Here is a 26,493-nt window from a genome sequence, read left to right on the forward strand (position 1 = left end):
ACAAACATGACATATCCCTACAGTATAATTTAGGCAGTCTATTTTATTTACTTATTTATTTTCTTTCCTTTTTTTTGCTGAGCAAGATTCGCTCTGAGCTAACATCTGTTGCCAATCTTCTTTTTTTGCCTGAGGAAGATTAGCCCTGAGCTAACATCTGTGCCAATCCTCCTCTATTTTGTACGTGAGTTGCCACAACAGCGTGGCTTGATGAGTGGTATAGGTCTGTGCCCAGGATCCAAACCCACAAAGCCGAGCTGCTGAAGCAGAGGGCACCAGACTTAACCACTATGCCATGGGGCCAGCCCCTATTTTATTTATTTATAATCTATTTTATGTTGTATATATTTAACCACAATAAAAAAATTTGATCCATTAAAAAAACATATTAGAAAATAGAAAATTAATTCATATCTCAGGCCATGACACATCACATATATACATTCTCACAGCTAAACAAAAATCATTACTATTATAGTAAGGAAAAAGTTATAAAGGGAGAAGAGGAAACTTTTTGGGGTGGTGAATATGTTCGTTATCTTGAACCTGGTGATGGTTTCATGGGTGTATACATGTCAACACTTAGCAAATTGTACACTTTAAATATGTGTATTTTATGTTATGTCAATTATACCTCAATAAAAATGTTAAAAAATGGGGCTGGCCCTGTGGCCGAGTGGTTAAGTTCGCATGCTGCGCTTCGGCAGCCTGGGGTTTCACTGGTTCAGATCCCGGGCACGGACATGGCACCGCTCCTCAGGTCATGCTGAGGCAGCATCCCACATGCCACAACTAGAAGGACCCACAACTAAAATGTACAACTAGGTACTGGGGGGATTTGGGGAGAAAAAGCAAAAAAAAGGAAGATTGGCAACAGTTGTTAGCTCAGGTGCCAATCTTTAAAAAAAAAAATGTTAAAAAAAATATTTCGTGTATATTTGTTTAGACATTCTTCCAGTTCCAAAAGATTCTAAATCATATTCACCTTTCCATTTGAGTGACTAGTGTCACTCAACAACCAGCACTGAAGAATAGCGTGATCAGCTCCGACAAAGCTTTTCAAATACTCCTTTTCTCCCTTTCCCTTCCCCAGCACAGCCTTGCCCAGTTTCCTCCTGGACTGACACCTCACCTACAGTGAACTTACCAATCATGGCTGTGTCAACAGCTCGATCATAATAGTAAGAGAAAGCATAGAAGGAGCTTCTCTGGACCTCATCTGGCTGGTGAAGTTTTCCTTGGACCACCCTCAGCACTTCAGCATAGCAGGGCTCAAAGCCCATCTCTCCTGCCAGGGCAAAGGTGCATGGGGGGCAAGGTGAGAAAAATGATAGGGAAAGGAACCACACTCAGAGGCAAGCTGCTGGAAGCAACAAAGAAACAAGGAAACAAGGAGGATCAAGGACAGCAGAGGCTGAGGCTCAGGACAAAGGGTTACAAACAAAGATGAGCAAACTTCTGCAGCCTCATCTCTCTGGAGGAAAGGTACCTGCTTCTCCATGGCAGCTCCCCTCCCTACCTGTGTTCACCAAAAACAGCCGCAGCCCACCCCGAGCTGCTGCCTGGCATTACGTTTCATGGTATTTATATGAGGTATCCAGAAGGCTCATCTGCTTCTTTCACTGGAAAAATCAAGTTTTTACCTTGATTTTAAGGTGTATGCCTTTTATAATACGTAAGCTGAATTATTCTTCCTATCACCCCAATTTTAAGTTTTACTGTAGTTTAAATAGCTAAACATTAACTGAACCTGAAACAGAGTTTCACCCTGCTGAGGGGAGAAACCCTTAAAGGATTAGACCCAGGGTAAGACAGGTTTCTAATGGATCCACAACACTTGGCCAGGAAAGAAGCAGGATGCAGGGTGACAGCTGCCTTGTTCACTGTCACTTCACATTATTCCTTGGAGGCATACCAAGATCTATTTGGAATGAGTCCCTGCAACATGACAAGCTTCTCCTGAGCTCTGCAAAAAGCTTCCCATGGGACTTTTCCTGTGAGTAATTTCAACTAGTGAAAAAACATCACTCGCCTTCTTGGTTGCCACCATACTGGTATTTCACACCCCCAAAGATCCACTCTGCTTCCAACCATCTCGGTAGACAGGCACTTCGGAAAGTGTGTCCGTCAATCCCTGAAAGAAACCAGGCCACAAAATAAGAGGCAAGGATGTGAGAGAGAGAGAGAGGGGAAGGCAAACGAGAAGCCAGTAAGGCTGAAAAGAATTGCCAAGGTGGCTGGGCCTTAAAATTGTATGAAATTAGTTCCACGACTGCATCCTATGACAGGAATTCTGAACTCAGGGTTCCTTGATGGGCTTTGTGCGGTTGGTGAACCCCCTGAAACTACAGGCAAATTTTTGTGCATAGATGCGTTTGGTGGAGGGGTCTATGGCTTTCATCACATCTCAAAGAAATCCCAAAGCTACAATGGAATAAGTTCCCTCCTTTGTCAAAAAAGGAAAAAAATACTGTTCTCTTGTCTCATTGGTTGTCGTGAGGCTTAAATGAAGTACATTTGAAGATGTTTTGTAAACTCTGAAATGCTATACAATCATCACCACAATAAACGCTTACTGTGAGCCAGGCAATGTACAAAGTGCACTAAATACAAAATCCCATTTAAGGTGAGGAAAGGGGCACAGAAAGGTTAGCTAACTTGCCCCAAATCACAAAACGGACTAAACCCAGTTCTGCCTGACCCCAAAAGCTGAGCTATTAATCCCTCTACCACCAGTGAAGAGATGACTGAGTTGCTCAGTTATCCCACCTTGCAAGTGGACCGATGCTGCTTCCTGCACCTCCCATGTAAACTAAGGGCTTGAGCAAGCTCCTGCCAAATTTACTCTTTGAGCCCTGAATTTCTGCCGACACTTCAGCCTCCTGGCCACAGGCTGTTCTCCCTGTATTAACAGATCTCATTCTAGAAATGGCTAATAATGTATACAAAACTAGAACTCATACAGTAGAAAAGGAATTTGCTATTATTATGTATACCACATATGCTTCCTAATTGAGCATAACCCTTTCCTCCACAGAATCACTACCAAGGAAAGGAAAAGGCAAGCTGAGTGTTGGTGCCACTCTCACCATACCCCAACCAACACAGGTACCCAGACGAACCTTCCATCTCCAGGGCTCCCAGGGTTGCTAGTCTTGCAGCTTTCAATCCAAATCCCAAGTAACTGTAAAATACAGGATTGACTAATTTCATGCTGGTCCCCAAGTTCTCCAGCCTAAAGCCACATCTTTCAAAAGTAACATGGTTTCTCTGTCTCTCTCTGGTGGGAGGAAAACCTTGTTCTCTGTGACCTATTCATCTTGTATGGACAAGCGGTGATTTCCGCACAGTTCAGATCAAGGCCATGCAGTAAGAACTTTCCACAGCTATGATTTAAAGGCCAGAGACAGGGACACTTCCTAGGCTTCCACCTTGGGAGCCATCCCCAGAAAAGCTCTCGTTATCTTAGCTCCCGATCCCACTGTGATGAAATCCAAGGCTGGATTTTGAACATCTGAAGGCAAGCTCAAGAGTTAGCACAGAGCTTTGGCTCAACCTTCTCTGAGTGTCCTCTCTCTAGAGAAAACTTTTGACTCTAAATTATACTTTTGAGGCCAAGATTGGAGAAACCTCTCGGGTCCTTGAGCTTTGGTAAGTGGCTTGGGTTTCAGTTATTAGGCCTTCAGGGATTGGCAAAGACTTTGTAAGGCTGGCCAGATGCAATAATAGATAGGAAAACATTTTGATAGTTGGCAGAATCATACAACATAAAACATTATTATTCTTCCCTGTCCCCCGCCTCACCTATGTGTATAGAGCTTATAAGTGCTGTTAAACATCTCAAAAGAAGTAAGGTAGCCCCTAGGGGTTTGCTCCAGGGTTTTCTGCAAATCAGAAAAAGCAAAAAAACTATTCAGGATCTGCAATTAACTGAAGATGTTATCACCACCATCCCTGTCCCTCCCCTGGATTGTCAACAGTGAAGGGGCATGGGGAAATACACCCAGTCATTAATTTACTCTATTCAGCCTATTCATGGTGGAGCTGCTGTCTGAAAATGGGGCACCACTTTCTTGGCACCATGATATATCTGCTAAATGGGTTGCCAACCAGACCTTCGTATAAATGACTCACCTCAAACCGAGGCAGGAACGTGATTTGGGTCGAGGCCCCACCCAGGTCCAGGATCCCCACAGTCTCCTGGCTGTGGCTATGCAGCTGACCTGTGAATGAGAGTCAGCTCCGGACATCTTCTGCTTCCTGGACAGCCCAACACTCCTCTGTCTGCCACTTCTCCCCTGTTCTTGTCGTATATCTGAGTATATCCGAGGAATTCCATAAATACTCCACTGCTTCCCAGCCCCAAGGACTGAAGGCAAATACTAACCTGGACAGACTTTTGCTGCAGCTGAGGCCTTGAAGGCAGGTTCTAAACATTAACTTCCTGTCTTTCCTTTCCCCCTTTTTTTTTTTTAAAAAAAAAGAAGGAACAACACAGGAAAAAAGAAAGGGATTTTTGCTCTCTGACCACGTGTGAAACCCAGTTAAGGTCTAAAGATAAACTTGAGAATATATTACCTGTCAGAAAATTCACGGTAACCCAAGCTAATATGCCTAAAAAAGAGAGAAAGACAAGGATTACGCCCAGAGCACCTTTTCCCCCTCTTTCCTGGCCCCATCTTCTCTCCAAATTTCATGTCTAAAGTACCCATTTTCCTTCCCCCGGCCCTTCCATTTCCTGCTATCCCCTTCCTTTTGCTTATTTGTTTCTTCTTACTTAGTTCCTTTTTCTTCAGCACCCCCATTCCTCTTCCCAGTTCCTTTAATCAAATCTTTTATTAACCCTGGCCCTCTCCCCTTAAAACATATATATATCAACACCTCTCCCACCTTCATAGGATCCGTCCATGATGCTAACACTGTCATCTGGTACCAGGAAAGGTGACTTCTTGAAGATCTCTCTTACCTAGAGAAAAAGGAAAAATATCTGGATTCCCTAAGGCAATAAAACAGATTTCCATATTTTTGCTGCATCTTATAAGGCTTAGAAAATTGCTCTCTTCATTTTCCCTAGATAAGATTTTAGCAGAACTCATTACTTTTCCTTAAGAAACTAGAGAACGAACTAGGCAAGCCATTATTGGTTTCTTGTAAAAACAAAAACACAAGCGTTCCTTAGACTTTAAATCTCAACCAAACCATCTAAATTTATAGGTGAACTGGACCTAGGAAACAGCATTAGACCCTGCCAGTTCAAATCAAGATCCTGTCATGTTGTTTTTAAAACACCTGATTAATTCTACCTGGACACACACTGGAACCTAGGAGGACCATTTCCCAATCCATTTCTTACATGAGCAGATAAACTCCAAGAGTAGAGAAGAGTTGGGCCCGAGTGGCTCCTGAGGCTATAGGAAAGTTTCTGCTGCTCTCTCATGTTTTATTAGCCTGGAATAGTCATCCTACAAATGTCTTGTATAGCTTGCTTCTTCATTCTCCTCATATCTCTGATCAATGAGGTCTTCTCTGACCACCCTATTTAAAATAGCATCTTGCCCACACCCACACCAGCATTCCCTAGCTGCTTTACCCTGGTTTTTTTCTCTATAGCTTGTACAGTACCTGACATACTTTGTATTGACTTGTTTAGTTGTTTATTTTCTGTCTTCTTGCAACTAGAATGTAAGCTCCACGAGGGCAGGGACTATTTGTCTTTTTTGTTCCCTGCTCTAAATCACCAGTAACTTCAGTGCCCAGAACATAGTAAGCATTCATATGCTGAATAAATAAGTGAATAAATTAATGAGGAATTGGGATTCGGATTCTCAAGTAGACATGCCAGGCAGCTTGTCCTTGGATAAGGACTTCAGACCTCTGTGCTGACAGTCAAAGGAATGTAGATTTAGAGGACTGAATTAGCACACTTGTAATACAGAATCCTTTTCTGCTGTGATTTTTGTTGTAATGAGATTCTGCCTATAAATATTCTTCACAATATGTAATTTAAATCTTATTAGTTTAAATGTTTTTTGCAAAATAAAAACTCTCTGTACCTAAATTTTTTATCTGAATAAGAAGAAAGTTGAAACAGATGATCTTTAAAAATCTTTCACACTTAAAATTCCATGATTCTTCTCAAAAACTTTATGCTGAGAGAAAAAAGTCAGAGACACAAAAGAATATAAACTGTATGATTCCATTTATATGAAATGTAAGAACAAGCAAAACTAATCTAGAATGACAGAAAGCAGATCAGTGGTTGCCTGGTTTCAGGGGAGGGAGAAACTGACTGCAGAGGAGCACAAGGACACTTCTATGTTTGTCAAAACTCATATAACTGTACATGTAAAATGTATTCATTTTATTTTATGTAACTTATATCTCGATAAAGCTGATTTAAAATAATTTCTATGATACTGCTTTAACAAGTTAGGAGAATTAAGAATATCATGGACAGGAAATACTTCTAAGCTTTTTAGGAAAAGCTCTATAAATTCAAGAGTAACATTTAAAATGTAAGTAACTGGCTACAACAGGAGCCCAGAGTTACCATAGTGCTTCAGCAATCCTAAAGGTAGCAGTCACACTGCAAAGAGCTAAAAACCCACACAGAAAATATTCATACAAGGAAAAAGAATTATCCAAGACGGAGAAGATTTCAAAGGTTACCTCAAAGAGCAGAGCCTGGGCTTTCTGTTCTGGCAGTAAGCGCAGTCCTGCTGTTGCCTTGAGGACCACTGGGGTCCTTTTCCAGTGACTTCGGGGGATTGAGTCTTTGGCCATCTCTAAGAGTCCTTGGACAGTCTCAGCACCCTTCAAAAGAGATGATCTCCTCATCCAGTGAACAGTCCATTTAGTGGCACTTGTCTATTCCCTCAACATGCTCTGGGGGAGTAATAACAGTGAGGTAGCAGAGGGCTCCAACCCCTCTCTTCTCTGTAGGAGCAAAAAACTAGAGAAGTGGGCTTCCCTGAAGGAGAATCCCTTTTATTTTGAGTAAGTCATAATAAAAATGATTCTATTATCGTGTGGTCATTTTAATTGATCATTATTTTGTGTCTCATAAATTAGCTTCAGGCCAGAAAGTTGGGTACAGTAAAGGAAACACAGGATTTTGAGTTAGAAGACTTGCTTGCCAGCCCTGTGGCCTAACACAGAGGCTTCCTGGGGCTTGGCTCCTCAGTTCTGAGTTGGGAGAAACATCTCATACCACAACAAAACTGTTGTGCATTAGATGAGGCAGACTGTGTGTAGCTGCCATACAAATGCTAGCTGTGGCTGTTATTATGCTACACTATTTATGATCTCCATAAGGACAGACGACGTCAGGTTTATTTTTGTATCACCAGCACCTACATGCATGGTACACATACATGCTCAATTTATGATAAATTAAAAACCATTATTTTAAATCCACTGTTTCTCTGCGTGAACATCTATTCTGATAACATGCTGCCCCTTAATCATTATAATTATTAGCAACTACAACACAATTTTCTTCTCTAAATGTCAAATCATGTTCTAATAATGTAATGTTTTCAACAGCTCCTAATTTTCTAGTACATTTGCCATTTCACAACAGTGAGCTGAAAAAATAAACATTCTCTCAGTTCTTCAAGTCCAAAGCCATTCTTAATATCAGGTTTTCCTTTGGTTAATGATTCTGCTTGTAATACCGAACAATATCTTTACATCTGCTACCAAAGTTCAACACTTGCCTTATTCTATTTCATTTCAGCATGGCCTCTGACATACTGAGTGTAGCACGTTGTGAGTGCTCAAATGTGAAAGACAGTTATGACAAAACTCTTCATTCATCCTCTACTACCAAAGATCTTTGTCATCCTGGATTCTTGCCTAATTTCTAGAGTATAGGCATAGTTCTGTCCTATACCAGGGCACTCTGAAATGGAGTTCATTGGGTCTACATTCCTTCAATTGCCATGTTTATATCTCATACCTTATAGAACTTCATGTCTATCTTCTGCATCTACATTAATCAATGCAGTTGATGGCTTCAACTCAAAATCTTAAACAGTATATACAAAAGGAACAGTCTCTTAAAAGATGATGTCATCCCTGCATGCACAATCTATTCTAGCCTCCTGCCACCTAAACCCTAGTGAGCTCGGGGTGTACAATTACTGTTACCCAGGAGATTAGCTGAGGACAGAAAACTGATCTCACACGTGACCTCAATATTAGTTGTGAACAGCATGAGATATTTAACAGCAGCGATGTGGTACAACTATCAAGGCATTGAGAATCTAAACATCTAATTAAAAGAAACTCACCTGCTTAGGTTGGTCTACAAAAGCAGAAAGGCCTGGCTTCACAGACTCAAAAATTTCCCCTTCCAGAATTGGAAGCTGTCCTATTTTGTCCATGGAACAAAACAGAAGAGAGACGGCTGATTACCAAAAGTTAGGCTGTTTCTGATACTGGGCTCTGTATGATATGACCAGCTAGATTAACCTGCTACCCCCCAGAGTAATCCCACTTGTGAGGAATGGCTTGCAGGAGTATTGGGTAGTGGGAGAAAGGACGACAGGCAATCCTTGAGACTTGCTCTGCCCTTTCTCTGGTGGACACATAGCTCCTACTCCTTTTCTTGGAATCTATATGTAACTTGAGGATAGAACACTGGAAATTCTGAGAAAGTTAATCTTCATCCCATTCTCTATGGATGGTAGTGATCCTTCTCTCAAGACCATGCCCAATATTCTCAATATTCTGCACCCTGGATTATCAACCTCCTTTAGAGAAAAGGAAAGACAAATTACAGCTATATTTCTTGGACACATATATTTCAGATCTCTATTAATTTCACACTGAATTAAACCATATGTGTTCAATTATAGTCCAAAATGTTGTCTGAAGAAAGACATTCAGTAGCCATAAAATTCTGTAATTCACATCACACACTGTCCGCACATTTGTTTCTGGGAAGAGATGCTAAAGTGTAGACTTATGGATTCTGGTGAGGGTACCATTGCACCTACCTGGTATTTTCTGCACAAAGGTGTAAACATGAATCCGCGTTCCAGTGCTCCCTGCATCAAACATGATTCCATACAAAGTGCTGGCACTGACATTGAGGGGGCACATGGAAGACAGGAAAACACCCTCAAACCAAGTCTGCTGGTCTCTGTGGAAGACAGTGCTGCAAACACAGGATGCCACTAGCATAAAAAAGGCTGCCCCTGAGGAAGTGGCCATTCTCTTTCCAAGATGTGGTGAGTCTAGACTTTTATTGCAGAAGGAGTGCTGCTCACACACCTGCAGTGGCTTATAGGACAAAGGACAAAGACACATAAGGTTAGACGAACTGGCCTTTTTGTTTACACTTGTAAAAGAAGAAACATTCATTATTGAAATCCCACCCCTTTCCCCAAGGTGCTCTTTCTCTATTTCTAATAACTAGCACAACAAGCTAGACCAGGGTGACATATGCTCTTAGCACCTTTTTGAAGGGTATCTGGTTGCAAAAGAAATTGGGATTTAAGATATATTTTCCCATGTTCTGCTTTTTTTTTTTTTTTAAAGACTGGCCCTGAGCTAACATCTGTTGCCAATCTTTTTTTTCCCTTCTTCTTCTCCCCAAAGCCCCCCAGTACACAGTTGTAGGTCCTTCTAGTTTTACCATGTGGGACACCGCCTCAGCACAGTTTGATGAGCGGTGCTAGGTCTGCGTAAGGATCCCGACCAGCAAAACCCTGGGCCACAGAAGCGGAGCATGGAACTTAACCACTCAGCCACAGGGCCGGCCCCTCCCATGTTCTGCTTTTAATTGTTCTGCTCTCATTTACTCAAAGGCTCTCTCTGCCACTCTGCTCCTATTGCTGAGTCTAGTTTTCTTCTTTCCATTTTGTCTTTAGGTCATACACTCACTAACCTTCCCTCCCTCCTTCTTTCCCTCTCTTCTTTTTGATTGATATGATAAGAGGCTTCAATTTCTGAATTAAAGTTATAAAGTTACAAAGAAGTTATAAAGTCCCTAGCACTGGGGTATTCACAGCCTTCAAAAATCAGGCCATCAGACAGCCACCTGTCCAGACCAACAATATTGCCAACGCCTTGCACATACAACTACATTTTAAGAAAATAAGACAACTTAATTTAAAAATACTTAAATAAACCATTATGGTTTTTAAAACATCCTTTGCAGGTTTCACATCATGTTATTCCCATTAGAACCTAGGGCAAATGGGCAAGTTAAGACAGAAAGGTTCAATGACTTGCTGAAAGTCATAAAGCAAGTCAGCGGTGAAATCTTGATCAGAAATCAGTCTTCACGCTTGCCAAGCTTTCTTTTTCCCCGATTCCAACATGCCTCCCTTACGGCAAGTTACTGCCTGTATTTCTTAACGTGTCCTTAGCAAAGAAAAAACTTAGCACTAGCGCTCAGCATTGTTTGTTTTGAATGTGTATATTATGGTAGGCTAGATACAAATGCTGATGCTGAAAACCTCAAGGAAGGTTACATGGAAAAATGTCTCCTGGATAGGCTACATTTTCTCTGCACTAGGCTATATTTTCCCCTGGTCTTAATGAAGAATGCCCTATCTATCCTCTAACATTTTTTTTTTTAAGATTTTATTTTTATCCTTTTTCTCCCCAAAGCCCCCCGGTACATAGTTGTATATTCTTCGTTGTGGGTCCTTCTAGTTGTGGCATGTGGGATGCTGCTTCAGCGTGGCTCGACGAGCAGTGCCATGTCCGCGCCCAGGATTCGAACCAACGAAACACTGGGCCGCCTGCAGCAGAGCGCACGAACTTAACCACTCGGCCATGGGGCCAGCCCCCTATCCTCTAACATTTAATGATTCCTTAATTGCCCCTATGTACTTTGCTCCAAACATTTTTAGGGCTTCTGATCCAGCTTTCATCTCTGCAGTCTCCTTGGGTAAGTCATAGTTACTGGTTAAACAAGATCTAATTCCAAAGTCCCCGTATCCTGGTCCCCTTATCTCTAACAGAATACTTGGTATATTTGGAGCACAGATGGAGGGTTCTCAATCATTCTCAAGTCTGTTATCTCCTGGGGTTCATGTTAACAAAATGCCTCTCTCCCCATAGGTGACACTTACATAAAATATAGCAAATTGAAGTTAATTGCACTTGAAATTTAAAACTATTTAAAATATAGAGATGTTCTGAGGTACTACAAAGGCAGAGTTAGAATTATGAGTTTGAATGCTATTCAAGGCTGAACTTGAATCCTGTAGTTAAGAATGAGTGCTACTGGCTGAGAAAGGAAAACTTTTGGAATCTCTAACGAAGGAAACTTCATCCTAGGAAATCAACCACCGTAACAGGGCAGCTGCCTGGCCAGATTCAAAGTCACATCTTAAATCCACTCCCTTTGGCTGATTCTTCTTTTACAGCAAACAGGCTGGTCATGGAGATCAATCCAAATAACTAAAAACAAAAACAGCCTTTTCAGATTCTCTGAGTATTTTTTTTTTTTTGAGGAAGATTAGCCCTGAGCTAACTACTGCCAATCCTCCTCTTTTTGCTGAGGAAGACTGGCCCTGAGCTTCCATGCCCATCCTCCTCTACTTTATACATGGGACGCCTACCACAGCATGGCTTTTGCCAAGTGGTGCCACGTCCACACCCAGAATCCGAACCAGCGAACCCCGGGCCACGGAGAAGCGGAACGTGTGCAGTTAACCACTGTGCCACCGGGCCAGCCCCCAGATTCTCTGAGTATTAATGGACCCTTGCCTTGTCCAGAGCTCAAACCATATTCAACACTTGGCTCCTCTACTCCCCTGGGAAGTGCATTTAGAGGCTCTCCAGTCACCAGCCTTCCCTCATCTCTGTGACTGACTCCAGCTCCACAGCAGCTTCCTCAGGGCTCATATTTTCTCTATTATTTTCTCGTTATTGCAGTTTCTGAAAAACCTCTCCAGCTTCTATTTCCAGTAAACAAACATTTGTTTTTCTTCCAAAAGAGATTTCAAGGGAAAAAAATGCATACTAGTATGTATCCGTTTTCATGGAGTGGAAACTGCTGAGTCATACCAGGTGTTCAGTGTAAAACTAAACAGTAGATTTTAGAGAAAGCAAAGAAGGAACACAAAATGCTCCTTTCTGCTCTCACCCTCTACCTTCTAACACCACTTCCAAGCTCATTTTTCTTTAAGATTAGCTACTTTAAGAATGGTATTAGAACGGCCTACAATGCAGAGTATGTAGAATGGTGTCCTATTTTACATGACGCCAGCCTGCATAGCTTGCTCATTCACTGTTAGTCTTTGCTCAAATGTCACCTTCTGAGACCTTCCTTGTCCACTCTATTTAAAATTGCAACCCACCTGGCCACATGCACCTACCTTCCTTCCCTGCTTATTTTTCTCCATAGCACTTTTCACCTTCTAATACACTATGTAATTTACTACTTTTGTGGGGTTTTTTCATACTTCCTGCTCCCCCTCCCCCGTGTGAGATCTACATGGGCAAGAATTTTTGTCTGTTTTGTTCACTGATGTGTACCTGGTGCTGGAACAGTGCTAGCATGTAGTACATGTTGAATAAATACCCTGAACGGATGAGCTGTGATCCAGTAACTGAAGCACTGGATCTCACCCATTTAACAATAGCTGACTTCTCTCCAAAAGGAGATTAATTACCTATCCACTGAAAGATCACAATTTCAAACTTCCAAGGAAGGACTGTTTCTCCAAATGTGCCAATAAAAGCTGTATATGCTACTTCAAAGAACATATAGTCAAGCTTACTTTCTATAGACCAGGAAGCATACATCAGTGTACTATCTCCTATTAAACCCCAACAAAAACCCCTCTTCAATTCTCCTGAGACTTTGGTGCCAGCCAGTGTTTGTCATATGGTCATCTCCTTCCAACATCTTTTCAGTATTATCTTTGTCTCTGTAGTAAACACTAATCCTCCCCACTCAGCTTTCCCGGAGCCTCACACTCTGGATCTCCTTCTTCCATGTCACCCAGAGCCTAAGAGACCACAATCCCAAAGGACCCGGGCCCCATCTAGGTGCTCACCTGTTTACGTCTGCCCGTTCCCCATGAATCCCTGCTTTCACTGTTGGTTGCCTTTTGCTCTTTGCTCTTATTTCAGCCTTTGTGAATCAAGTTGGCTTCACAAACCACATTCACCTTTGTGCCAGTTTGCAACCAACTGCCTGGCATTTTGCTAACTCACTCCCTTCTTTATTCTTCACTCCTCCCTTATCCACCTTTTTTCTGGGTACATGATTGTCTGGTTCATCTATTTTTATGACAGTTAAGTGCCAACTAGTAGAATTATTGGTTATAGGGCAGAAGTTGCTCAGGAACTGAATTGTGTACTTTTTACACAAGAGATTAACTCCCTACTAATTCATGTTTTTACAACATTACCCCAATAGTAGAGAAGTTAATAGTAGTCCTCGATAGCTTCCATTCTTGAGATGAATTTAGAAAGCAGGGCATTGAATTTTCTAATCAATAAGCATTTACTGAGTGTCTAATATATATCAGAGACAAAAGAGGAATCAGATATAAGCCCAGATCTTGGGGAGACTTCAGCTTACTAGAAGAAACAGATAAGTAACCAACAGCTATAAGGTAAAGTGGTAAGTCCTCTGACAGAAATATGCACAAGGTGTTACAGGAATGGACATAAAGGGCAAGTAACTCATCTTAGAAGGGATGGGGTGGGAAGTGGGGAGGAGTCTCCTTAAGGGATGAAAGGCCTAAGCTGGGTCCTGAATCAGAGGTAGGAATTAACTTGGTGCAGTGACATAAGGGGAATTCTGAGAACTTTAAGCATTAAGGGTTCAGTATAGCTGCAATATAGAGGTGTACCAGAATCAAGAGGGGAGGTATGAGAAAGGATGATTTTGGAAGCATTGAATCGGATTTCAAAAGGAGTGAACTTGTTTTCCTTATACAGTTCCATGGTGACACCTGTTATTTAAGTCTTTCTATTCCCTCCCTAAGCAAATAACAGTATTGACTAACTTGGATAAAATGACACAGCATTTCTCAACAGTGGAAAATAATGGAATAGGATAGGTGAGTAGAAAGGTCCATTAGAAGGTCTGAACACAGGGACGTGTAAAAGCTCCCACTGCCGATTCTTCTGAGTTCCACAGGAAAGCTAGCTTTAACAAAGTTAAAAATGAAAGACAAAGTAAGTTTAAAATGTAACTAGAATGAAATTTTTAAACAATAATATGAACTATGGGAATGGATTAGCCAAGCCACTCAGAGCGTAAGCTAGTCAAGCAAAGCAAAACTGAGGTGGGTCTAATAAGGTAAGTCTGGGACAGATTTCAGCACAGTGAGCTCTGCCTCATTTGGAGATATAACTTGGTACCTACATATCCAATACCAAGGGCCACCTGGAACACCCTGCTATCTGAAGGGTGTCTAAGATCAGGGTACATGATTCATATCTCTTGTATTTCCAAAGCCAAGTAGTGAGCCTGGAACATGTTAGAAGTCAGTAAATGTGTCCTGAATGGACTTGGTGCAATTGCGCTAATGGTATCTGCAGACAGGAGCACTGGGGCAGGGAGCACCCCCTCCCCAATGTCTTACTATGGCTATGTATCACATCCCAACTCCCCGTTTCCCTCTAAACCAGTCCATGGATAGAGGTGCTATTCCAGGAAGCCTATTTATTCACATATTAATTCATTCATTTAGCTATTCCAGAAATGATCAGTTGCCTAATGCTACTTAACGAGTATAGAATGCAAAGATGAATCATCTTAGACCTGCCTTTTAAGAGATTATAGCAAACAGGAAAAAAAAATACACGTCCATTAATTACCTCTGTAAAGTTAAAATCTGACAAGTAGCACAGTTACCATGCTCTGAGACTTCAAAGCAGAGAGGTTACTTTTAGCTGGGATGATCAGAGGAGGCTTTGCGGAGGGTCCTGAGGAGGGGCATTAGAACAGGAGAGGAGTGCTTTTCAGGAAAAAGAAATATGAATCAACACATGGATGCAGAAAAGGGACTGGGGCTCCTGGGGAATAGTGAACAGATCGGTTTGACTAACAGCAGTAGGAAATCAAGATGAAAGCCAAATCAAGGTCAAACAGGAGAGCACAGCAAATACTCAGCTAAGGAGTTTAGACTTTACTCTGCAGGCAATAGGAAGCCAATAAAGACTCTGAGCAAGGGAGTGTCACAAACACGAGTTGGCAGTTACATGTAGGAAGGATTGGAGCAGGGAGCCTTCACAGGCTCCACTCAATTGTCTTATTCTACAAACATTCACTGATTCAGCCTAAGTACTAGGTGCCAGAGAATTAAAGGTAAGTTAACAGACCTTTTTATTCAAGGTGCTAAGAGTCTGGCAGAGGTGACAGACATATATACAAATAACCACACCTTTTCAAGTTAATCATAAAACACTAAAAGACCCCAAGGCCCTGAAAGACTAATTCTACCTAGAGGATTAGGAAAGGCATCATGAGATGACATTTGAACTGATCATGAAAACTGAATAGAAGTTACTATATAAATAATAGAGACATATGGATGAAGACCAGAGGCACTGTAAAAAGATGAAAACAGACAGTAGGTAAATTATGGATAGTTTGATTTCATTTTTAAATTTCCTCAAGACTTTTTGTCATATGGAGTTGAGAAACAAAAAGAAAACAAAAAATAGAAGAGCGTAGAGGAGGAGAGTATAGAAGAGAAGGGTTAGCATTTAATGCAGAGGAAAGACTGGCCAGAGGAACACAATCTCGTGTAATAATAAAAATAGCAGCTAATATTTACTGAGATCTTAATACTTGCCAAGCACTATGTTAAGTGTTTTACACGGATTATCTCATTTAATCTGACAATATCACTCTGTGAGGTAGGTCCTGTTAAGATCCCTATTCTATAAACGAGAAAACTGAGGCTTAAGAAACTGAGTCATTTAAGACCAAAGTGAAAAGAGCCAGAAATCAAACCCAGCTGGTCTAATTCCAGAGCCCACAGTTTTAACCAGTAGGTCACCCAGGAAGGGTCATCTGGTATGGCTCTAGGGAAAGACGGACATTGGAGTAGGGAGGAGAGTGTAGAACAGAAAGGTCAGATGAACCTGGAAAGTTAAACTGGCATCAGGATGTGAAAGTCTTCCTATACACACCCAACAGCTTTTACCCTCACTCCCCTAGAGTCTGTTTTAACAAGCAACCAAAGCCATCCTTTTAATACAAGGTAGAGCATGTCTCTCCTCTGTGCCAAATCCAGCAGTGGCTTCCCCTTTCCCTCAGGGTAGCAAGGTCCCAGTAACAGCCTCCATGGGTCCATTTGCTCTGCCTCCCTGCCCCAGTACCTCTCCACCCTCATTTACCAAGTTTTCACCTTATTCCTCCCACACTGACCTCTGCTCCTGCCTTAGGGCCTTTGCTCTAGCTGTCCCCACTATCTGGAACAATCTTTTCCCATACATCCACTTGATAAATCCCTGCAACTCCTTCAAATCATTGTCAAATGCCACCTTCTCAGTGAGGCCTCTAGTACTGTAACCCTCCTCTCTCTTGTGCCCTCTACCTCCACCTGCTTTCTCAGTCCCCATTACTCTGACCTTTTTCTTTTTTCTGTACCACTTATCACTTTCTAACACACTAGACAGCTTATTTATTATGCTTATTGTGTCTGTTCCTCTGATAGAATATAAGCTCCTTAAGATCAGGAATCATTTTTTGTTTACTGAGGCAGCCCAAGCACCTAGAAAAGTGTCCAAGAAGGTGCTCAATAGAAAGTGACAATAGGGGCCCAGCCTGGTGGCACAGCAGTTAAGTTTGCACGTTCTGCTTCAGTGGCCCAGTGTTCACCGGTTTGGATCCCAGGTGGGGACCTACACATCGCTTGTCAGCCATGCTGGGGCAGGTGTTCCACGTATAAAGAGAGGAAGATGGGCATGGATATTAGCTCAGGGCCCGTCTTCCTCAGCAAAAAAAGGGGAGGATTGGCAGATGTTAGCTCAGGGCTAATCTCCTCAAAAAAAAAAAAAAAGTGACAATAGGAATAAACTGCAAAATGACACAAAAAGGGAGAAATAATACTTTCATAAATAGTTATATTTTTAAGAGAGAATGTAACTGATTAATGAATATCTAATCTAGTCATATTAATCTGTTTTAGGAGACTAAAATTTTATTTTTCTGAATCTGTTAGTAGTTCTATAGCTAAATTGAATTTCTTTAGTCACTTTCAAATTGTTAAAATTGTGATAAACTTTCAAAAAAAAAAAAAAGATTTGTTTACATTGTCCAAATTCTCTATCTATCAAACCAACAAATATTTTAGGATGCTGTACATTAGTTATCCATTGCTACACAACAAATAACCCCAAAACATAGTTGCTTAAAATAACAATAAATATTTATTATCTCACAGTTTCTGTAGTTCAGTAATTTGGGAGTGGCTTAATTAGATAGTCCTGGCTCAGGGTCTCTCATGATACTGTAGTCAAGAAGTAGGCTGGGGCTGCAGTCATCTGAAGGCTTGACTGAGGCTGAGGACCCACTTCCAAGATGGCTCACTCACTGGCTGGCAAGCTGATGCTGGTTTACACTGTAAAAAACCAGCTGATGCTGGTTGTTGGAAGGAAGCATCAGCTGCTTCCCACGTGGACTCTCCATAGGGCCGTGAATGTCTTCACAACATGGTGGCTGGCTTCCTCCGGAGTGGGCAATCCAAGAGAGAGCAAGGCAGAAGCAGCAATGCTTTTTATGACTTAGCCCTGTAAGTCATACACGATCACTTCCTCCATATTCCATTGGTCATACAGACCAACCATGATGAAAAATGCAAGGGAACTACACAAGGGCATGAATACTAGGAGGTGAGGATCATTGGGGGCCATCTTGGAGGCTGGCTACTGCAAGTTATAACCAGTATTTGCATAATATTTTTGGTTCAGCTTTTTTTCCCCCCAGTTTATATGTACTTCTATTAACATAGCTTACATACTTTTTGTTTTAGGAACTATATGTTCTTACAATGATATTAACTTTTAAAAATTAAAATAGGGGCTGGCCCAGTGGTGCAGTGGTTAAGTTCACACATACCACTTCGGCTGCCCAGGGTTCGCCAGTTCAGATCCTGGGTGTGGACGTGGCACCACTTGGCAAGCCATGCTGTGGTAGGCGCCCCACATATAAAGTAGAGGAAGATGAGCACAGATGTTAGCTCAGGGTCAGTCTTCCTCAGCAAAAAGAGGAGGATTAGCAGCAGATGATAGCTCAGGGCTAATCTTCCTCAAAAAAAGTAAATAAATAGATAAATAAAAATAATATGGACTCAATTTCTCTGAAAAATATCATATCCCACCACTTAAAACTTTTTTGTCTTCTATTATAGTCTCAATATTTTACTTAAGGAAAACATTAAAGTCTGAAAAACTACAATTCACATAATGCCTGCTTGTTCCTAAGGGTAAAAAAGAATTTACATACTTTAAATAAAAGTCAGATCTATTTAAGAAAGAGTAGGAAGAAAATAAATGAGTCATTATATTAGTTAAGATTACAGACATCAGTTAATAACTGTATAATAAAACAGTGAAATTAAATACTAAATCAAGGAAGATATAGAGTGAAAAATGTTTATATTAACAGAATAGGAACTTTCCTCATGCTACATACAAAAAAAGCTTCTAATCATACAATGGTAGCATTAATACTTAGGTACTGAAGAGACATTTGGTAGAAAGGGACAAGACCGACAACTGGCACAGATTTGAAAACCACTAAAAAATTTTATAACAAGCATTTTCCAAATATCAACAAAATTAAAAAGGTTTATTAAAAAATCAACTTTTATTAGATTGTTGCCAAAGAGCTGTAATAAGACCTGGAAGAGGAACTACAGCTTAACTACTACTACTAAGAAACTACAAGGGGAGAGACTGAATAGGAAGAACTTCCTGACGATAGGAGTTGTCTCATGCTGGTGGAGGGGAGGATTCCCGTCCCAAGGGCTCAGCTCAAATCTGATCACTCTGTTCAAAGTGAATTCACAGGTCAGAAGGCTGGTTGAATGAGATATCCTTTAAGTTCCCTCCAACCCTAAGATCAAATACTCTAACTCTCAATAAAGGAATTAGAATCGATGCATTGGTAATTACCAAGAAACATAAAATTTTTTTCCTATAAACAGATCGCTTTTTTTTTTTTTTTTTACTTTATTCCACTTTAATCAAAATATCATTTGACAGGCGCCAAAAAGGCCCATTTTGTACAATGAAACCATTTGGGTGTTATACTGAAATCAGATCAGGCAGTGCTTGACTTCATTCATTGTTTCAGGCTTGACTTAGTTACAATACTCACTGCAAGGGGAAAGCTGTTGCTACTGCTGCCTCTTTTCACCAATCACAAGGCCTTTTCTTATTCAATAAAAGCGCAAGTCGTTTAGACAAAAAGATACTATGGATCAGGAAGGGGTTAATATTGCTCAATTACTCAATGAGTAAGCTAAAGCGATAAACTATCTCTGCCTCTAAACCCATATAGCCATTGTGGGAGGTACTTATTTGCAGAAGAGTAATTTCAAGGATCAGTGCCATCTGTCACTGTTTATACTGAAGTTTGTGGGAACAGAAGTGAAAACATATTTTCCCTCTCATTATCAAGTGAAAAATAGCTACTACTTCAAACATGTTAAATCAAAATGAAAAACACGAGAAAGACTGAAATATTACAATGATACTTCATGCACAGAGCAAGGAATAGGGGTTCCATATAAGCACATTTCCTCGAATATGTCTTTGAGATGTTTCCCCTCTAAATACTGTAACATTTTTATTTTAACAGTGTTTGGTAAAAATGTTTCTACAGTTACATTTTATTCATGGTTCAGAGTCATGATTAGGATCATCAGGTATATTTTTTCTGTTAACTTGGGATGCCTCAAGGAGCTACATGTCTATAGGACTGTTTGCCCTTCTGCCACCAAACAGTCCCAGATTGCCATGCTTTTTGAGCTAGTTTTCCTTGACATCATGCTATCAATTATCACTGACCACTGTTGTCATATGCCTGACTCCTTCAATAAGCTGCCATCATCTAATCTTTAAAAATCTTTTGTGGGGGCCAGCCCAGTGGCGCAGCGGTTAAGGTCACACGTTCTGCTTCGGTGGCCCGGGGTTCGCCAGTTCAGATCCTGGGTGCGGACATGGCACCATTTGGCATGCCATGCTGTGGTAGGCATCCCACATATAAAGTAGAAGAAGATAGGCACGGATGTTATCTCAGGGCCAGGCTTCCTCAGCAAAAAGAGGAGGATTGGCAGCAGTTAGCTCAAGGCTAATCTTCCTCAAAAAAAAAAAAAAACAAAAACTTTTGTGGGATGTGAATGAGAGAGCCAACTATTAGACCTTTATGTCAATTTATGCAAATAGTGGCCTCTCCAACAGAATAAGGGTTGTGGACTTTGTGACAGCTTCTTTAGTGGCTCATAGATCCCTTTCCATTTACTATGGGCTCTCAGGAATAAGAAAGCAGAATCTGCAGAAACATGACCTATGGGAGGGTGGAGTATTACTTTATATAGGTTACTTACCAATTCTTTTTTCCTTCTGGGCTTTCCCCCTTTGTTTCCTTCAATTAATCTGTTTTCAACCTATAGAAGATGGACATGAATAATCATAAGAGCAAAGATCTCTCTTGTCAATATGCCTATTTTTGAAGCAGTTATCTCTTTCTACACTTCTGTTTCCAATATGTTCAGGCTTTGAAACCCAGATCACCAAGCTGATTTCCTGACCTGTAGTGTAGTACTCGTGGGCTCTTTCTCCTCTTCCACACTCTTCTCATTCAAACTATAACTGCAGCCCTTCTTATAAAATCACTTATTTATAAAATCAGTGACAGCAAAAGGAGGTAAGAGACACTCCCTCTAAAAGCTAGTGTATATTTTTGTATAAATGTATGTGTGTAAATGTATAGGGGGCAGTGACTAAGGAGCTAATCCACAAGGAAACTGTATAAAATCTAGTTTATGCCATTTTAGGCTGCGAAGAACTCAAATACCAGGTGTGCGTTCCACAGTGTGAGCAAGAGTGGCCATGTACTATTACATGGTTAAAAGGACAAAGCCAATCCCGGTCCTAGGTACATATCCACAAGAAATGAAAACAGGGACTCCAACAGATATTTCCACGCCAGTGTCGACTGCAGCATTATTCACAACAGCCAGAGACAGAAAAAACCCAAGTGTCCATCAACAGATGCACAGATAAACAAAATATGACATATACATACATATTATAGAATATTACTTAACTATAAAAAGGAATGAGGGGCTGGCCCAGTCATGCAGTGGTTAAGTGCGCACGTTCACACTTCTGTGGCCTGGGGTTCGCCGGTTCAAAGCCCGGGTGCAGACATGGCACCGTGTGGCAAGCCATGCTGTGGTAGGCGTCCCACATATAAAATAGAGAAAGATGGCCACGGATGTTAGCTCAGGGCCAGTCTTCCTCAGCAAAAAGAGGAGGATTGGCAGATGTTAGCTCAGGGCCAGTCTTCCTCAAAAAAAAAAAAAAAAAAAAGGAATGAAGTTCTGATACATGCTAGAATATGGATGAACCTTGAAAACGTTACACCTAGTGAAAGAAGTCAGACACAAAAAGACACAATGATTCCACTTACATGAAATATCTAGAATAGGCAAATTCATAGAGACAGAAAGTAGTTTAGAGGTTACCAGAGTTTGGGGGAGGAGAGAAAGGGAGTGACTCCTTAACAGGTCCAGAGTTTCTGTTTGGGTTGATGAAAAAGTTTTGGAAATAGACAATAATGACGCTTGTACAACACTGTGAATCTAATGAATGCCACTGAACTGTACACTTAGAATGGTTAAAATGGCAATTTTTGTGTTATATATATTTTACCACAGTTAAAAAAGTTTTTAAAAGCGGAGCACTTCAAACATAAGATCACATGAGGAAAAACTTTGGCTACTGTTTCCACAGAGGAACAGTTATGACAACATTTCATCCCAGGCTACCTCACAAACACACAGCCAAGTATAATTTAAATTCTTTTTTTTTCCCCTTGGGGACCATTTGCTTAATTCTTTTTTTTAAATTTAGTTTTTATTGCAGTAACATTGGTTTATAACATTATATAAATTTCAGGTGTGCATCATTATATAACTCAAATTCTGAAAGGTAGTACTGATACTCAGAAAATGTCTTTAAGCATTTGAGCCTATATAGTAGTTTTCCTTCTCCCAGAAAGTGAAACTAATCTATCCAACATAAATCTGAAGATTACACAGTCAAGGAGGGATGTGAACAATGTTACAAATTCTAACTATAGGGCCTCCAAAGCAAACATTTTCAAAAAAGGTCACTTAAATACTCCTCCAGCTGTTCCGTTGGAACCCTAGGATGGAATGAGTGGTATCTGAACCTAAGCATGCAATCTTGACAGTATTTCTATCAAGTTTTCCTTTTAAAAACACATATTGTGTATGCAAACACACTGAACTAAACAAGAGACACTTCAAGCTGGCATCTCCAAATGCCCTCCTTCCTCGGTGTCCCTACCCCCCCCCCACACAATTAAATGGATTCTCATTCTAATTTCCTGTTTCTATTAGTGACCACAAATCTCCTAATTCACAACTCAAAATCTTCATCATCTTTGAGTTTTCCTCTCTCATGCCTTCTGTATTTCAATCTGTTATCAAGGACTGGTGATTTTTTTTGCAATATCTTTCCCATCTCTCTTTTTTTCCTCCTAGGCCCCCTGCTGATATCTAAATTCTGGCCTTTATTACTTCAGACTTGGGACTGTTAGCCTCTTTTTTTTTTTTTTTTGAGGAAGTTCAGCCCTGAGCTAACATCCACCATCAATCCTCCTTTTTGCTGGCACAGCGGGGCCCATCTTCCCCTATTTTTTTAAATATGTGGGACGCCTGCCACAGCATGGCTTGATAAGCAATGCATGTGTCTGCACCCAAGATCCAAATCCGTGAACCCCGGGCCGCCAAAGTGGAGCACATGAACTTAACCGCCAGCCCCTGTTATGGCCTGTTAAGTGATCTTCTAGTCACCAACGTCTATTCTCAAATCCATACACTGTCTTCCTAAAATGCTGTATTTATCCTTTTCCCATAAGATTGTAACCCACATCATGGCAGGGATTTGTTCATCTTTGAACACTGTACAACTTGGCATATATGTTTAATTAATCAATGCTTGTTGAATGAATTAATGAATATATAAATCATGTCACTCTCCTTCTCAAAACTTTCATCAATTTCCCACTGTCTACAGCAGAAGTTACAAACTTAAATACCTAAATACCCACTGGGGCTAAGCAGGAATGTGAGTAAAAGTGTGTGTAAAACAACAGGCGGGGGGGGGACTGTGGCAAATGGGAGAGCACATGTCCCACCTAAAGGGGCAGTTGCTTGCTGTTCCCATAAATCGCTGCCATGATGAAATACAGGCTCGGTATTGTCAGGTCTTTTGATTTTTCAAGATAAGCTGAAAGCACCAATTTCAATGTAGAATCTGGTGTTTAAACAATGACAACTAATTCCACTTAAAAATAAAAAACAAACCCCCCCCAAACCACCATTCAGGCCAAACAAAACACATCTATGGGCCAAATCCAGCTTTTGAGTTACAAGTCGGTGACTCTTCTCTATAGGATAAAAGACACACTCCTTACCTAACATTCTAAGTCCTTCGCTGTGGATTCCCAGGCTACCTTACCACCACTTCCATACAAGAACCCTCCGCTCTAGAGCCCAGTGCTTCTCAAACTTTAGCATGCAGCAGAACCACCTGGGGGACTTGTTAAACCATAGCTTGCTGGGCCTCACTGCCAGTACTTCTGATTCAGCAGGTCTCAAGTCGGGGCTGAGAATTTCCATTTCTAACAAGCTCCCAAGTGATGCTGATGCTACTGGTTTGTGGACCACACTTTGGGAACCACTAGTTAAATTACTTCTTGTCTCAAGCACACACTGAATTTTGCTCACATTTTCTAACTTCCCAGAAAGCCTCCCCTCTTCCTTTCAGCCTACTCCTGTAAACGTTCTCTGACTATGACAGTCTTTCATGCCTCCAAATTCCTGTAGCAGTTAGGGTCCATGCCATCTCCCCATGATGCATCACTGCTTGGTGTTTTTTATTGTTAACCATTTGTGTATAGGTGCCAATGAGGTGTATTCTTGGAGATCAATGTCCAGGTCAGTACCTTATATACCTGACTGTAAGCCACTTGAAGGCAGGGGCCCTGTCTTGCCTCCCACTGTACCCCTCAAGCTATCAGAGAGCATGGTACACAGCTGGTACTCACTAAACATTTCTTAAATGAATGAACATTTAACAGATCCATGAAATGAAAGTACAGATAAGTGGGCCTGAGATTTGGGTATATAATTTTTCTTAAAGAACTGACTTTTAGTCCTGGGTAAAGACTTTGTCACGATGGACAACTGATAAAAATTGGATATTTTGCAAATAAATTGCCAGTAGGTAACAATAATCTGTGGCAACACATTTTGTATGTAAATAAAACAGTGAATGTTAAAAAAAAACTGATTTTAAAATTGGTAAGATTAAATCCTTGATCTTCAGGATTCCTTATCACCTGTAGGAATGTGAACTAGTCATAATATCACAAGATAATACCTATTTAGTAGAATTCTATATTTGCACCACATGCAATAAAAAAGTGGGATGAAACGAATTAACTCCCCATAATATTCAGACATATTGTTCGGTCTCTTCAGATATAGTTTGGATGATACCATATTTATTCAGGATTCTAAAGATTGTGTGAACAAAGTCAAAAGCTATTCACCTAGTCTCTTCCCCCTATTTGCTATCAGGTGATTTCAAAGATGATTTATGAGTAGAAACTTAATCTCCAAGCTAAACCAGAAAAAAGCAACAAATGACTTTACAGAGTAATCCCAATTCGAGAACTATCAGAAGAAAAAATTACAAATATTATATATTTTGATATAGTCCTAAGTTATTATTTGGCTTTCTGAACAACGCCGTACTTGATGGTATTACAATCAATGGAACAAGAGAAAAGTTAACATCATTTGGCAAAGACAGAGAATCCAATTCAGGAAAAAAAAAACCCACCCCAGGAGCACATGAAGTACATTTATAGTTTCAAGCTAGCATATTACCTTACATTCGGATACTTGCCCTACCTACCGGGACCATAAGGATCTTGTCGGCACGAGGATTCAGCCAAGACATTCCACATTTCTACGTTGACCAGGAACCATGCAAACTGGGCAAAAGAAGAATAACAAGGCCAAGTCAACAAAACACTAAGTGGCTTATTCCAAGTTTCAAAAGCATTAGCATTCTAAATAATGAAACAAAGTAAATTTATTAAACAAAATCATCCTGAAACTTCATAATAAAACTATCTACCAGAAATTATGGAAGGAAATGCTACCGGATGAATTGTTAAATAGCAACTTACTACTGTACCATCTGTACCTCACCGTTCTTACTAACAGACTGAGTAATAGCATCTAGTTTTTTGGCAGAGAATGTGGAAGTTTAGAAGACTGTAGATTCTGGAACCATCTCTACTACAGTATGAATCTGGGCATTTCTCTTAGCCACATTCATGTCACAACAGTTTTAACTACAAAATCAAACTTACAGTCAATAAAAATATGTTGTATGATAAAATAACTATAAGGTACATATAACTAAAGTTCTATGCATATATGAAGAAATAACCTTGTTACAGTAACATTTTCACGTTTATGAATGAGTCTGTAAGCCTACTTTCAAACAACGAAAGTGTTCTGCTGACTTTCATATTATCCAGTAACCAATTTTTAGAATGAATTCCAAATCTACAGCCTGTGAGAGAAGATGCCCTACCCTTTCTTTTCTGCAAGTTATCAATAGGGTGCATTTTCAGAACTTCAGACATACAAAATTAACTGTAACTTTATAGATGCCATATCAGAGGAAACCCCTTCAGGGTGTGATGATTCCACCATGGATCCACGGGAGTGTGACGTACAAATAGAGGGGAAAACGCAACAAAAATAGAGTAAGCCACGATCACAGTAGCAGATGGTATGTAAAAAAAGATTTTCAGTGCTCATTACCAAATCAGCATGTTCCCTCTAACCACACAATTCAAAAATAGAAACTATATAAGTCAAAAAAAAAAAAGGGTGGGCGTGGGGGGAGAGCATTAGAGGTCAAAGACTTTCGGAACGGGTGTAGGGATTAAGTTCTCTCTGGAGAAATGGAGAAGGAAGATCTACATGAAGTTAAAAATTTTTTTTAATTCAATTTGAAATGGAGGACCACGCAGAGCCTGAATCACAAGTCTCCCAACTATTGTCTTGGCGCCCAGAACACCGTATCTTCCTTAATGAATGACTCACTCACTCACTCTCATCGAATGAAGGCATAATCACAGAGCTCCTCCTCTGAAAAAGGAGAACAATACTTTTGAGTACTCCTTCTCAGAGGTGCGCTCAGGGGGGAAAAAAA

The 26,493-nt window shown here is 40.6% G+C and overlaps 1 protein-coding gene across 31 annotated transcripts in view; it reads right to left on the minus strand.

Moving 5' to 3' along the window:
• ENTPD5 (ectonucleoside triphosphate diphosphohydrolase 5 (inactive)) overlaps positions 1-26,493 on the minus strand; it is a 31,999-nt gene that overhangs the window by 4,679 nt on the left and 827 nt on the right. For 2 of the 31 annotated variants that reach the window (XM_008534813.2, XM_008534815.2), the window contains exons 2-13: positions 25,177-25,255; positions 20,547-20,606; positions 9,003-9,288; positions 8,295-8,374; positions 6,670-6,813; positions 4,891-4,966; positions 4,579-4,614; positions 4,135-4,223; positions 3,805-3,884; positions 3,123-3,184; positions 2,033-2,134; positions 1,148-1,288 (exon numbers count right to left, since the gene is read on the minus strand). In XM_008534813.2, coding sequence (XP_008533035.1) covers positions 1,148-1,288; positions 2,033-2,134; positions 3,123-3,184; positions 3,805-3,884; positions 4,135-4,223; positions 4,579-4,614; positions 4,891-4,966; positions 6,670-6,813; positions 8,295-8,374; positions 9,003-9,288; positions 20,547-20,606; positions 25,177-25,221 — 1,201 coding nt within the window. In that variant the 5' untranslated portion in view covers positions 25,222-25,255. Of the gene's footprint in view, positions 1-1,147; positions 1,289-2,032; positions 2,135-3,122; positions 3,185-3,804; positions 3,885-4,134; positions 4,224-4,578; positions 4,615-4,890; positions 4,967-6,669; positions 6,814-8,294; positions 8,375-9,002; positions 9,289-11,310; positions 11,422-13,025; positions 13,190-17,376; positions 17,801-20,546; positions 20,607-25,148; positions 25,256-25,453; positions 25,575-25,866; positions 26,005-26,384; positions 26,439-26,493 lie in introns of those variants that run through there. The other 29 variants (XM_070593876.1, XM_070593863.1, XM_070593880.1 and 26 more) reach the window with 29 other exon arrangements.

Source organism: Equus przewalskii, chromosome 25, assembly GCF_037783145.1.
Source record: "Equus przewalskii isolate Varuska chromosome 25, EquPr2, whole genome shotgun sequence".
NCBI classification, from domain to species: domain Eukaryota; kingdom Metazoa; phylum Chordata; class Mammalia; order Perissodactyla; family Equidae; genus Equus; species Equus przewalskii.